Raw genomic sequence first — 16,114 nt, 5'->3', positions numbered from 1 at the left:
CTGCACTAAAGTTAGTCAGGCGGCGCCCTGGACTGAGATGTCTTTTGAAGATTCCAGACCCCCCTCTATAAAGACGAAAAAAAAAAAATATATACAATGCTTTTGTGACTAGAGTCAGTATCATTTGCTCTAACCAGTTGTTTCCTATTCCCCAAGTAAGATTGGTATCAATTTAAACAAATACCTCGAATTCCGGAGAAATTTAGTTTTTTTTTATCAAAATTTTCAGGATTCGGAAGGGAAAATGTTTAAGCTGTGTTTGTTTTATTTCGAAGATCGTTTATTATGGACCAAGTTTCTTTTGCAACACTTATAGAGCTTTCCAGGCGATTTTGATAGGACGCTTTTTTCGCCGTTTTGATAAATTTTAGATAGGTTCCTCTGTACTTGGTGAAATATTCAGCGATTGAGACGTTGGTAGTAAACGGATATTCTTGGCTGATATGCAGGTACCTTTGGTAGTCCAGGGTTTGTGATATTTTGGCTTAATTGTAATTAAAGGAAATGCCTTATTGAAAATACAGACAAGTCTATCTAAAACATCACTGAAATTTAGTCCACGTCCACAGAGGGAAGTGCCACCTAGAAGTCAAAAATAAATTTTCCATACGATTCGAATATATTGACCAAGGACAGTTGGGTACTACAAGCAGCAGCGTAGTTTATATTAAAGTTACTGCATAGAATTTTTCTCCTTTTATTGAGCAGGTCATTTAACAAATTTAGCAAGTTATGAAAAAATAGTTCCGTGGAAGAGTCAGGTTATCTATAAATGCAAAGAATGTATAGATTCTATTATAAACTAAGGAAACGAAGGCTTCATTTAACAGAAATTCATATTTTGCTACCTTTTACTTCTTCAGTTAATATTATTCTAATAAAAATGCTTCGTAAATTAGTAATTCATAATAAACCAATATAAGATTGCTACTAGTTTATCATAATCATGTTTATTTTTCCACTACTAATTTTTAACAAGAATCCCGAGTATTAGTGAACAATAGTTTGTTTTATGGATCAGGTTGTACAACACATAAATTAAAAATCTTCTCATTATAGTCTAGTGAATAGTTTATAGAAAACTGTTTATTTTCTGCAAAAATTAGACAAACAAATTCTTACCTACAAAAGAAAAAATGAATTCTTTAAATTATTGCAAATGTTATGAAGAGTGCTATTTTATAGATATATGTAACTAAGAGCGAAGACATTTAGCAACTTTTTGACTGTGCTTGTGATATATGCAAAAGTATATATGTATTGCAAGAATTGCAATCGTCAATCAACTGGCGGTCTACTCTTCTTCCTCTCGGTTTTTAAATTCTTCTTCTTCCTATGCCGTCCCCATTAATGGCGACCACATTTTTAAAAGTTTCTCTGTCTTTTGCAACGTGGAATACAATCATGTTTGTCCAATCTCGGATATTTCGCAGCCGTGACTTCCTCTTTCTACCTATTCTCTTTTTGCCATCGACTCTACCCTGCATGATGACCTGCAGGAGACTATCTTTATCATTCCTCAGTATGTGTCCAACTGTCCAAGGTATGCAGTCTTGCGTACTTTTATTGTTTTCAACAACATTTTTTTTTTGTTCTCAACAACGTTTTTAAATTAGTATTTGTTTAATTGGTTTATTTTCATTCATTCTCTGAATTTTTTTGTCCAGAGTGGATCTAAAGTCTGGATACGACTAATTATCTCTTAAATGGATGGTCCAAATTATACAAAAATAGGGATACACCTATGTGGCGTTGAAAGATTTACCATTTTTCGGATATCATTAGTTACTTTGGGTTTTTAAATACAACACACTGTATATTGTACCTTTACTGAAATTTCCACCTCAATACTAGTTCAACTGTACACAATTCTTTCGATTTTATGTAGGCAGGAACAACTTAAGAAAAAACAGAAGCCTAGAAACGCATAATCATCTCAATCATTCTTGATTCAAACTATGTGCAACTGAATTTGAACATACTAATTAAAAGTTTACTACATTGCCAAATTAATTCGATATCAATATCGATTCATCGATAATTCTTTGCATTAGCAATGCAACACGTACCGGTTTAGTTTTATAAATATACTCAACTATTCCCAATAAAAATAATCTTAAGGGTTTAAATCGGGTGAACGAGGAGGCCATTCAATACTACCTAATCTACCAATCCATTGTTAGGGAAATGTTTGATCTAAATATCGCCAAACATTTACACCAAAATGAGCTGAAGAGTCTTGCTGAAACCATATCTCATTGAAATTGGCTCCAAACTTGTTTTACAATTTCATTTCTAAGTAGCGTTCCATAATTATTGCTTTTTAAATTTTTAGTTTTTGTATTCTTTGAGTATGGTTTTCACGTATCCAGTGTGGATTTACCTCACTCCAAAACCTTAGATTTTGGCGATTTACATTCCCACACAGTGTAAATATTGCTTCGTCGGAAAAACATATCTTTTTAACAAAGTTCTCGTCAGTTACAATTTTATTCATCATTATCTTGAAATCATTTGCTAGCATCAAATTTGAAATCTCCATATTGCAGAATAGGAGTATCCCGGTCTTATTACTGTAATGCATTGGTTAATGATCAGTGTAGTAGTGTCTGGGGGCTTGGGAGACCGAGACCTCGGAAGCCTTGAAGAAGACATCAAAGGGGATGTCGAAAGTTCGGCGCAATGATATTTATTTATTTATTTATTTATTCTATAACACCAATAGTCTAACATTCTGTTTTTGCTTTCTAGGATAAGCACGATGGTGCAATCGAAATTGTTGAGACAATCAGGTAAGTTGATACAAATTCACTTTTCCTTTTGTTTCTTTATAAGTTGTTATATTAATGATTGTAATTAAAATTGCATGATTTTTTGTTTTTGACCGTTTTATTTCCAATCTTGAAGTCGTTTTCAAAAAATTTGATGATATAAAATTAACAAAAACAATATTTTACAGGTTAGATGAATTTTTATATATTATTGTATAATTTTTATTACAATCATTATGATTTATTCCCAAAATATAAAATATTTATTGTGCAACATACTACAAGTGGTATCATATGATCATGAACGTTTTAAAGCAATTGTTTTTCTTGTTGAAGGCAACGTACACAACAAAATACGTGGTAATCTCCAAAAATTCAATAAGATACCTAAAAGTGCATGGCAAAATAATTTAGCAAGAATGGAATTTTAACTACTCAGGAATAGTGATACATAGCTAAGTAAGTAAATATAACGCAAGCAAGCAAGCACTAGAAGTAAACCCAGTCTGATGAGGACTTGTACGCCCCTAAAATGACATTCGGGTTTACAATTCATTAGGAAGAGGGGATTGATCCGTGTAAATCTTGTAACACATCAAACGATGGACAGTGTTTGAGACACACAAAATTATGCCGCTAAAGAGATGATAGCTACTAGAGCTAAACTAGAAATATGGGATAAAAGTACAAAGAAAAATCATTAATAATTGCCACAAATTAAGCCACTTTGTCTTTTCTTAAAATGACAAAGAAAACTCTTTAAAACCAAAGTACATATATGCCAAATAACAGTAAACCTGCTAGCAATTATTTATTTGTGGTCTTAAAGACAGAAATGTCGATTATAATTTGATACCTTCTTACATCTTTATAGAAAGGTCGATATAAATTTCTCTCAATGGCCTGATTAATATATCTAAAAATGAGCTTAATAGTGAATATTATTAAAAAAAAATGAAAATTAAAAATTTACCTGAGTTATATATCATGATCTTAGTTTTTTCGGAGACACACATGGTATTATTGATCTTCAAAAAGCGTATGACAGTGTCCCATTAGCCAAGCTATGGCAGGTGCTAGAAGACAAGAATATTCCACCGATTTACATTAATGCTGTAAGGGAGTTGTACGATAATATGATGAGTGTAATAAAGATTGGACAAAAAGTGACAAAAAAGATAAAAGTGACCAAAGGACTTCGCCAAGGCTGCTGCATTGCACCTACACTCTTTAAGATTTATTTGAAGGGGGTTTTGGATATTTGGAAAAGAAAATATGAACCTATGGGTGTTAAAATTGGAGACCATACACTGTACAGCTTGCATTTTGCTGATGACCAAGTAATACTTGCAGAAGATCAAGATGATATCCACTACATGTTACGAAAAATAGATGAAGAATATACTAAGTGGGGCTTATCAATTAATCCATCAAAAACAGAGTACGTAGTAGTGGGAGGTGAAGGAACCCACACTTAGAACTAGGAAGCAAACAAATTCAAAATACTGATAGCTATAAATATCTCGGTGTAAACATTACAAACAATGGTCGGAATACAAAAGAAATAGCTACTAGAATTGGTCAATGAAATTCAGCAATATGTCAACTGAATAGTATACTTTGGAATAACCACATCACCCGAAACGCAAAAATTAGGATATACAAAAGTATCATAGAAAGCATTGCTACATATGGTTCAGAGCTTTGGGTAATAAATAAAAATGACGCATCCAAAATACAATCAATGGAAATGAATTATTGGAGAAGATGTTGTCAACTCACTAGAAGAGATAGAGTAAGGAATACTGAAATCAGAGAGCGTATGGGCATAGACATTGACGTCCTGGAAACTATAGGATGCAAAAGGCTGAAATGGTATGGCCATGTAGAAAGGATGAATGATCAACGATGGCCAAAGAGAATGTTACAGTGGATCCCCACCAACCGCAGGAAAAAGGGAAGACCAAGAAGATCGTGGAGACAAGAAGTAAAAGGTGCAATGGAAGATAGGGGTCTACAAGTAGATGACTGGAACGATCGCAAGCGTTGGAAGCTAGGTTGCGAGAAACGGCGGCAGCTGTAATAAACTCGTTATAAATATATATATATATATATATATATATATATATATATATATATATATATATATATATATATTAGTTTTTTCGGTTTTTACAATCTACATACAAAATTTAGTGTTGTTTACAAAAAAACAGTAGTGATCAAAACATGCAAAAAAGTTACGGGATGCAGTCCTTAAAAAAAACTAACACTACACCGCACTGGATACATATGGAATAAAAATAAAAATAATGAGATATGTTTACTTTTTCATATTGACCACTTAATACGGAAATATTCAGCTCAATAATTATCTGCTGAAGCAAACTTACTGTGAATTTCTTTGTTTCAGTAAACATGCTTTCACTGTAGACTTGCGGGTTCTTTTAATAGAAGAAAGACTGTTTCCCAATATTAACTAAACCATGGTAGGTTTCTCAGCAATAAAAACCTTGTTTCGACTTCCATTTTTGGCTAGTGAACGAAGATAGAAATTTGTACTTAACTTTTAATGGATTGAACAGGAAATTGTTGGAACTAAGGCACAAAAGCCCTTAGTACCTGGCGAAAGAATAAGAGATTACCGGCTTGTTTAAAAGCTTGACCGGTAATTATCTCAATTCTCACGTAATTTCAGTCGCAAAAATTCCCCTACGGGCTAAGACACTCAACGCTGAATCCTTTGATCAGCGCATTATTTACTTCCGTTCTCAGGCAGCTCTTACTGGAAAACTCCGATATACGCAATTAGGATGAGTAAAACAAACATTGAATGTTTATTCTATTTCAAGAGACACCAAGTGTTTTTTTTTGCGATTATGATAAACTTACGTTCGAATATATAAGTGGAACACGCCGAATTAAAACCTTATACAGGTTCGCATAAAAGTTACTGCTTTCTCCAAAAAATGAAATTTGAAAATACGTGAATTAAAACTTTACACAAAACGGAATTTGAAATAGGTGAGTTAAAACTATAAGTTTTTTGAATTGTTACAATCTGGAATCACTCCATTCTACTTCAATGCTCTGACCATCTTACTCATGACCTATAGCATGCTGATGTGCTATGGAAGCTTCAAATCATCAAAAGGCTTGCCATCTAAGGATCAGGTACAAGAACATTTACCGAATTATGTAGGACAGCGTGAGGCACTATTATCCTGCTATTATCTTTAATGACATATCCTCTTTGTGCTTTGCTTTCCTGGAAGGTCCTTGCTCTGGGCTAGGTCCAGTTCGGCGCTCGAGTGTTTGGGCCCCTCCGTGCCTTTGTTTTTGTTGTTAATTTGCTTTTCTTCCTCTGAGTCCTCTAATGGTCAGTCTTGCTGCTTCTGTATTTTGGTAAACGTTAGGCCATTATCCATTCTAACTGCTAGTTATTTTGTTTCGTTTTTCCCTCCCGATAGGTCTGCTTTGCAGTATTAGTTGTTCTTCTGGGTTGTCAATTTTTTTCCATTGGACACTAGTCTTCTACTGTATCCAATGCCATCTGTAGGATTTTTAGTGCGACAATAAAAAAGGGATGGGGGATATGAGATTTCGATGGAGGAAAGCGAAGAATAACAGGAAATTTCTAATGGAAAACCTGATACACAAGTGCTTCGGAGAAATTTTCTGAGGAATATTAAACGTTATAGGAAAAATAATCGGCTAATAATTTACATTGGTCAAACTTATATCCATTCCTCTCATACCCATGACAAAAACTGGGGAGACAATACCACCGAAGGGTTTCATACACCAGTGACCAATGGGGAGAAGCTGCTAAATGAATTAATAAGTATAAAAAATGATTCATGAGAAACTTATTCCTAACCTACCATCCCGTAGTGCATCGGTTATAGATAATGCACCATACCACAATGTCCAACTTCAAAAATATCCCACTATGCATTCTCTTATCGCTGCATTCTCTTGCGTTTTTCTTTTTGGGGAGACAAATAAAAATCGACGTTAACCACTCATTGGGTAATATGCCTGAACTATAAATTTGGTTCAAGAGTGTCACTAAAACATCAATGTGCTTCTCATCTAGAATTTTTAGGATTTCTATAGGAAGCATGTCAGGTCCGGGGCTTTTCCCACTCTTCATTGTTTGTAATGCGTGTAATATTTCCTCTTTTGTAATATATCGAGCTATTTCTTCTGACGTAAGTTGTATGTGCTCCAGTTCTCCTCTTTTATCATCGAACAATTCGTCGATATATTCTGCCCATCTTTGTACTTTCTCGTCCGTATGTGTTATAGTAGTCCCGTGTCTATCCAGAATTGCACGAGTTGGATTTTGTTTTCTTAGTCCTGCCAGTTCTTTAACTTTCTTGTGTAGATTAAACAGATCATATTTATTTTGAAGGTCTTCGATCTCTTTGCATTTCTCTTCAAAGTATTTTTCTTTTGCCTGCTTTATCATCTTCCTGATCTCGTGGTTTATCTCTCTGTATTTATTGTTTTCTTTGTTTTTAAATTGTCTCCGTTGTTCCATCATATTGAGTATCTCGTCATTCATCCATTCTTCTTTTCTCCTTGCGGAAGTCTTAAGTATTTTTTTACAGGGTTCCAGTAGACAATGTTTTAGTCGATCCCAGTACTCGTCAATATCATTGGTGTTTGTGTTCAATTTGCTGCAGTTCACATGCATTTCATGTTGAAGGCATTCTTTTAAAATTTACATCTTAATTATATTAACCTAACCTAACCTAACCATTTTATTACAATAATACAATTTGACAAGAAATTAATTGTAGAATATAGTTTGACGTTTTTTATGAGTGTCCTGCTGCATTGATTTCGCAGCAGAAAATTGACATTGATAAATTTACAGTCAAACGACTGAATTTGTATATATTTTAATTTGCTTAATTATATATATATATATATATATATATATATATATATATATATACATATATATATATATATATATATATATATATATATATATATATATATATATATATATATATATATATATTAGGGCTCGTACATAATTTGCATAATTGGTTTCATTTAAAAAGGTATTTTACAAATAAAATTAAGCTCACACTCTGTGAAGTTGTTTCATAGAGTGTACCAACGAGGTGAGTAGAGATAGCGCATTATGCATCTCTTTTCGTCCGAAAGCGTTCTCACTTAGTTTTCTACGTATATGGCAAAATCACCAAGTCTCAGGCTATATTTGATGAGTAGTATACAATATGGCGCAACAAACATTTGTTGATTATTAACTAATATTGGACAAACAAGACCTGATATGGAAAAAACAAGAAGATTGATGGAAACTTATGAAATAACGCTAGTCAGAGATATCACAGGAAAAAAACGATGGGATATCTAATAGCGACAAAGGTGGAATAATCAGGCAAAGGTGGAATGTAGGTAACATAAACGACTGGATACCAGACATAACAAAGCAGTTTGGCCAAACTGCCGAAGAAATACAACCAGACCAAGCAAAGATGAAATGATATTAAGGAAGTCGAAAGAAAATTCTGTTGTCCATCCAAAGTAGACAGTATATTTATTAGATTGTCCTTGTATATAGTGGAACTTCTATCTGTATATTTGGCTACAAATTTCTAGTTATACCGTGTTTATCTTGGTTCGTGTTTTTATCTGTTGCTAACTGTCTTACCATTGCAAGACTTGGAAAACAAATACCTGACCTAAGTCTTCTTGTTATTTCATCCATCATACATCTTACACTTTACTAACATTCATTTAGTTACTAAAATTAATATATATAGTTTTCTTTTTATTTATTTAGAAGCTATTGTAGTATTGATTTAGAACTTTTCCAATGAACTATAGATTAGATTTTCTTGTATCTTCACAATAAAGGATGCGATTTCGCATGGTAGACTATACTCCTCCATTTTTTCTTTCTGCTAATATTTTCTGTCAGTATGCTATTTTTAGTTCACTGATGTCTAATCCAATTCATGTTTCTCATTCTAGTTACAAAACTTTCATTTCCGGAACATACATTTGTTTTTATTCATATGCTAGTTATTTAAAACTATTAGTGTTCACAATCATTGCATCATCCAAAGTTATCATTTAATGAATATTCTAAGTACTCTATATACATACCAATACCTTTTTTAATTGGTGAATCAAATAGTAGTGTTAAAAGTAGGTTGTCCTTTTTCTATTACCGAGTTCTCTCATCGTTGAGTTATGTCATCCTCCTTATTTTTTGTTATTTTCATATTTTTCAGAATATTCAATAACTGATTTTTTTAACTTCATACGTAATATCAACGCGTACTAGTCCTCCGTGCTTGTTGATTCTGCACGGGCGAAAAGCTATTTGTTTATTGGTTGTTAACTCAAGTAACTTTTTTCAATAGTAAATTGTCAAAATAGGTTCAATATTTTTATTTATGGCCTATCCTCGATAATCCTAATGGTGAATTTCAGTGGACTATCTTTATTTCAAAAATTTCTTTCTGAAAATCTGTTCATCAAGTAATATTCGAAGCTTCGTTCAGATATTTCTCTCAAGTCCAGGTCAAAAATGCTTTCATCTTTTACTCGAGCCGATTATACAACCTGGACACCCCTAGAGTGACAGGTTTAGGGTTACACAATAAAACTATAAACTTAAGTGGGCTGTTTTCTCTTTAGTAATGTTATGGGTAATTAGAATAACAGGTCTATTAATAAATTTACAACATAACAAAGGTACATACAGGTAACAAATCCTCCAGTAAATAATTAAATGTCGAAGACAGACACAACTTTCATAAAATGTACATTTATTGTAAATTATAGTAGAAACCATGCATATGTATATTTTCCACAAAAATTTAATTAAACTTGTAAATTTTTAAATAAAACAAATTTAACAAAATAATGTATAGCAAGATATTTTGAGGTCACGGTATTGCTGAATTATTATTGCAGATAGTTCAATATTAATATTTAAAATTGTATCTAACATTTTTTTTTTGCTTTGGGTTCGTTAGCAATTCCATATTCTGTAAATCTATTTCCACAAAACGTTGGATTCAATATTGCTTCCAGAGTTTTATTTCTGTCTGATTTTTCTCACAATTTACATATTTTACCGAAATTACTGGACATTAACCGTTGCTGAAGTTCTTTATACCAAGTAGCGGCTGTTATTTTGAGCGGTTGTATTATTAAAAATCTGTTCTTTCTCAGATATTTTTTTGTAGATTTTTTAAAAATTCCTGTTTTTGTTTCGAAGTGTTCATCCGACAACTGAACTAACTCTTCTGCATTTAGGCCATAGCCTTTTTCATGTTTAGCATTACTTGTTTGTTTTTTAATATATTTTTTTTTTACCTTTTTTCTTCCATTTTTAACATACTGCGCTTAGGAATGAGATTAAAATTAGAAAACACCATGATTGGGATTGTTGCAACTGGAGTGCTTCATAATATTGCCATTGATATGGATGATAATTTTCCTGAGAATGGAACTGAAGATGAAGCAAATGATGATTTACAGCCCATACAAAATAATGAAAATAATTCAAAAAATGTAAGAACTTTATTAATAAATTAATTCTTTGGTAGGCCAGAACGCCGAGAGCGTTGACGATAATTTACAATCTTATAGTAAGAATTCTGTTCATGGTGCTTTTCATTTATGTATCAATTTGATTCGCAATATAAAACTTTAATAAATTGTATTTATAACTAGTGTATTCTTAAATAGTTGACATTTTCGCTGTCAGTATCACTGTTATTAGTGTCGCTATAAGTGTCCAATATTCTTGGTTGGCTCCTCCAGGGATTCGAGAAGCCAAAAACATTATCATTTTTTTATCACCGTACTTCCGCTAATTCTTAAAGTCATTTTAATGTATTATCTTAAATAATAATAACGTAACTATCATGGTGGGGTCAAATCCGACCGGAACTCAGCAGCACGTGTGCACTATCCCACTGATCGTTTGCTACTAAGCGGTACGCTAAACAACGTACTTAATTTGGAGAATACATAAAAAAGTTGTTTGCCAAACTGTCTACCAGTGACGCACGAAATTTCAAGTCCTGGGGTCAAATTTGACCCCAAGATAGTAGTTTAGGATTAATAACAATTTCCTGCCCACATTTGAATGTGAAAAAATATATGGAATCAAATAAAAAAGGTTTGGTGCTGTAGAAATGCAACAAAAAATTTAGTTGGTATATTCCATTTCTAAGCGTCTTTTTAGGGGTATATAGTAAGCGATATTTCTGTAATATATGAGATATAATATAATTATATCTCATATATATATATATATATATATATATATATATATATATATATATATATATATATATATATATATATGTATATATATATATATATATATACTCCCCGTGTATGACTAGCTTTAAACTCTGAGTAGACCGGTTTTAACATATACTCGTATAGCTTAGAGACTTGAACACTTACTCAAAAACACAAAGATTCTACTGGAAAGCTTTGAAAGAAAAATCCTACCTAAGAATAATATATGTAGCCATAAATGACAATGGATTATGGAGGAAATGTTTTAATTTCGAGCTATACCACCTATACAGAGAACCAAATATCATAAAAATGATCAAAATTAATGAATAAATAACATAAATGAATGATACGGATGAAAAATATGAAAACCTTTATTGAAAATCCTATGACAGAAAAAACGTTTTTTGGACGATGTGAAAGGAAGTAGATCTATAGGTACTGGGAATCAGGGCATGATGAAGACTGGAAGGATCTTTTGCTCACTATAAACTCATTTTTTATTCAATTCACACCACAGAACATTCCGAGATGCTCTATTATATTTAATTGAGATCAATTAATACCATACATAAACATTTGTTCTTTATTCCTATATTTTTTATTTAAATAAACTAACAAAATAAAATTGTCGCTGTTAATAAGTTGGAATGTATGTTAATAACAATGGAAGTGCATAAGTAACAACATTAACACCTTCTATTAAACAGTAGAAACAATAAAGTCATTATTCATATGAAGATTAGTGAAAACAGTAAATCACGGTAACTAATCTTGTGATACTATTTCGGTGATTAGTGTCAGTATGGTATATGTATCTATAGAAACTATTAACTGTAAACAGTTTAAATGTAAATAGTGGATTATCTATGTGATTTGCTGCTTTAATTGAATTAGCTATTGATTTGCTAGCTGACATTGGTATGTAAGAGCTTAATGTCTACATTACTGAAACATAAGAACATTTTTGCTACATTGCTTGTTGTATGTGATTGAAACTGTTATTCACTTTTATTCATTTTTATGAAGTAGCTTTTATTTGTTCTATGTCTATTCTTTCTAAGGAGTATTAGGGGGGGTGGGGAGTGGAATGGAGGGGGGAAAGGGGGGTTGTCATAAGGTGTGTAATTTTCTTGACATTATTTTAGGCAAGCTTCTTCCTTATATTTTTCCTTCACTTTAGTAACAATTTATTTTTATTTATTTTCTTTCATCAAGAACTTTCTTATCTGATTTTGAGAAATTTACTTACTAGACTAGGGAACTAACGATTTTCCCATGACATATGTATCTAATTGTTTACTACATATTGTTATTACCACATTTATCAAAAGCAGTTGTTAGGTACCTGTACCAAAGGGCTTTTTATTTCCTAATTTTTCTTGTCTTAGATTCACAATTGGTTTAATTCCGGACCTTGGAGGACCGGTTTCGAGTTTGACAATTTCCAGCTCATCGGCAGGTCCCCGATAAGGTTTACTTAACGGTAATAGGTAATGTGATTACTTAAGGTGTAATGTAAAAGATCTGAAATCTCTCCTTTGTAATGGGTTGTCGTTGTGTATTAGTGCGGTCTCCCTGTTTTTTCTTTTATGTTTTAAAATTAAAATTCTGAACTAATTCACAAATAGTAATTATAAAATGATTTAAACACCATAAATAGTCTTCTCTTGTATTGACATCTCGGTTGTTTTGCAGGTGCGTGTATGGCTATTACAGTCAAAGGTTTAAAAACAAGTTTCATTTTTACGTCAACTATTATTTTGTAGATATATTTCACACATAAATAACAAAAAAAAATAGTTATAGTAAAGTATTTAATTAAATGTTGTTATAAGACAAGTCGTTATCTATTCCATGAAAGTCCTGAAAGCTATTTCACATCGAGAACACTAGATTGCAAAAAAAGTGTGGGATTTTCTGGGGTTTTGTCAAAACGTTTTCCTTTTAAGCTTCAGTTGTCATATAGAATAGAATAGAATAGAATTTATTTAGTCAATATACAAAAATAGTTTTGTTTTTGACAAGTCAAAGAAATAGTGACAATTTTTACATACATCATATAAAATTTCTGCGAATTTAAACATTACAAACAGTTATTTAATATTAACAATTTAAGAAACGACAAATACACTAAATAAAAAGGTAAAAACATGAAATATCGTTATAATAGGCAAATACCCTGACCAAACTAGTACTATTATTGTGTAAAAGCTATTCTTAGGTACTCCGTTTTTGAATATAAACAATGTTTCAAAAAGTGTGATTTGATTTTATGCTTAAACGATAATAAGTGAAGGCTTTTTGTTTCATCTGGCAAAAAGTTATACAAACCAACATCAGTCGAATGCTCTTTGTCAACCTAAAACGTTGTGCTCTAATAACATCTCTAGATCTTGTATCGTGATCATGAAAGTTGGAGTTTATGTTAAATTTACCTTTGTTGGCATGAATTTTAACTGAGCTGTTATTATGAATTGACACGTTAGCCAGTCTTTACTGTTTGTTTTTTTATAGAAATATGCAAGGTATGTTTCGACCAAATTAAATTGTCGTTAATTATAACACCAAAATCGCCCAAATAAAAAAATAGATAAAGGCGTCTTTTAAAAGTGCTAATAGATAATTTTCATATCATACATAATTAGCTTGTGTAAATCCCTATGTGGTGATTATGCCTTTTTCTAAAGTTGACTCAGTTAGTTTCCAAACATGACTAAGTATTTCCGCTTGCGTTTTTACGTAATTAATGATCAGCTGATTAGTAAATTAGTAATGGCATTTGGATTTCATGTTGTTTCCGTTTCGCCGATGCCGATTTTGATGTGAAAATAACTTTTAACATACAATAAATTATTTTATGTTGCTACAGGGTTCCTTCAACATTTTCAAAGTATATACTCATAGTTGTATATTATCTGAAACAACTGTTGTAAATTTCCATATTTATACTTTAATTTAAGGAGAGTACAATAATTCGGAGAGAGGTCATCACGGAGTAGACATGCTTCAAAAGTTAATAATCTTTTAATCTGGTAATCGAACCAAGATGTTAATTATGACCTAAACATGTAATCTTAATAGGCCAGTGTCCGTGATTTTCTGTTTCATGACACTTGAGAGTTTGTTAGTTTTCACAATAAGGAATCTGCAAAAAAGACTAACGGCTGGTCTTGAAAATAAAAAAATTTTTCTTGTAAATGTTTGGGAGAATTAGGAAAATTTGATTTTCAAAAAATCACACCCTGGTTAAACTCTAAATTTTCTTTTTTTTTGCTTATTTCATATGGCATTTTTAGTACACAAAAGGCATAAGGGATAAAGTCTTGGTTAAACTTTGAAAGACCGGTTTCGCAGACTATAATTAGCTATGCAATAAGAATTATTATTAAATGTTTGAGAAAAACATAGTTAAAAAACCGTTATGGTAAACTGGTGACAGGTGGTCATCATAAGGGTAGTCTCATAAGACTGTTATTATAATAATAATATCCCTATTGTGTTCCTAAAATACTACATCAAGAAACAATATCCTGAAGAAACTGACAGGTAGAACTTAAGGTGCCCATCCACACATGTCCTTCGCACCTCAGCGCTTGCACTAAATTTCTCAGCAGCAGAGTAGGTATGCGGCTCCAGTCTGGCTACTCTCAGCACATACCTCGCATGAGACGGGTTGAATAATTACAGGTAGTAGAACTACCCCAGTCCTTAAAATCTATCCCACCGCAGAAATAGCTACACCCAAGATCAGAAGAGCTGTAGCCGTAGAGGCCGGAAAAGACACCCCCTGCATGATCACACCCCACTGAAGTCACACCGCAGCTTCCAAAACAGCTGGAGATCTCACCAAGCGAACAAAAGGGAGAACTTTGGGGCCGGCACGATCCACAACCTCTACTCGACCAGAAGAATCTAGTGGATCAAACTTACCTGTCTCCATGTGCATGTGCAAACCTCTAAACCGGCTGATAAGTGGAGTGCCGTAAACTAAACAAAAAAGTGGGGCTACACTGTAGATGATCTCTGTGACTGTGACTCTGTACAAACCAATGATCATCTGCTGGTGTGCGAAAAGAGTCTTGGATATTGTAAAGCACTAGAAACTCACAATTTGCTTGAAACTGAAGAGGACATGGAAAGTAAGTTCCTAAAATATTTCTCACTATTGACAAATAACCATCTACTAATGATTTTTAATAAAATCTGGCTGTCAACCATTTTCCGTCTATACGGACAAAAAAAAACTGGCGGTGAATCATACAGACCGATCGCATCATTGACGTGTGCTGTGGAGAAATTAATAGAAAAAATAGTAGGCTAATGTGTATGCTGGAAAAATTTAATCTGTTACCCCAAAAAAAATGGCTTCAGACGTAATCGATGAGCAATTGACAATATCTTAGATCTAGAAAGCGATGTGCATGAGTCATTAGCAGTTAGCCGGATGTGCTTAGCAATTTTTTTTGATCTAAAAAGAGCCCATCTTATTAGAGCCCAGTACTAAAATATGCTTATTTATTAAACAGCACTAAAATATGCCCAAACATATTAAAACCTCATTTTATAACTGATTCCCTTAGTTCTCTTACAATACAGTATCCGTATCCTACTCACCAAATAGAGGCGTTAATAAAATTCAAGTTACAGATGGCCCACAATAACAAGATTACTCCTGAAGTTATATGAACCTCATCCCATATCGGAACTCAAGGTATTGAAGAGACAGAAGATGCGCGCATGATGCGGTAACAAGTGCGGAAACAGAACCAGTGCGTGAAAGTGTGACAAACGATTTCAAAACGCTTTTAAAAAAGTGCTTGGCCAATGACAGCGCGAATGGTTTCTTTCGCAATCAAAATTAAGAACAGTAAAACCGAATATACGATTGTGGAAATCTAGCGTTAGTACTTCTTGTACGCAAACAATTTTAACCCGCTTACGCTTAGGACATAAGAAGATTGCACACTCTCGAGAAGAGAATCGTCCACGTGCAACCTCTGTAATAAATCTCTGACGGTCAATCACTT

General features: G+C 32.8%; 1 protein-coding gene across 3 annotated transcripts in view; it reads left to right on the top strand.

Moving 5' to 3' along the window:
• Window positions 1-16,114, top strand: part of gpp (DOT1 like histone lysine methyltransferase grappa) — a 131,360-nt gene that overhangs the window by 29,897 nt on the left and 85,349 nt on the right. For all 3 annotated transcript variants that reach the window (XM_072546016.1, XM_072546015.1, XM_072546017.1), the window contains exon 2: window positions 2,752-2,792. In XM_072546016.1, the coding sequence (XP_072402117.1) occupies window positions 2,752-2,792 (41 nt within the window). The remainder of the gene's footprint in view (window positions 1-2,751; window positions 2,793-16,114) is intronic.

This window comes from Diabrotica undecimpunctata, chromosome 10 (assembly GCF_040954645.1).
Source record: "Diabrotica undecimpunctata isolate CICGRU chromosome 10, icDiaUnde3, whole genome shotgun sequence".
Lineage (NCBI taxonomy): Eukaryota > Metazoa > Arthropoda > Insecta > Coleoptera > Chrysomelidae > Diabrotica > Diabrotica undecimpunctata.
This window is presented reverse-complemented; position numbering and strand designations above follow the sequence as displayed.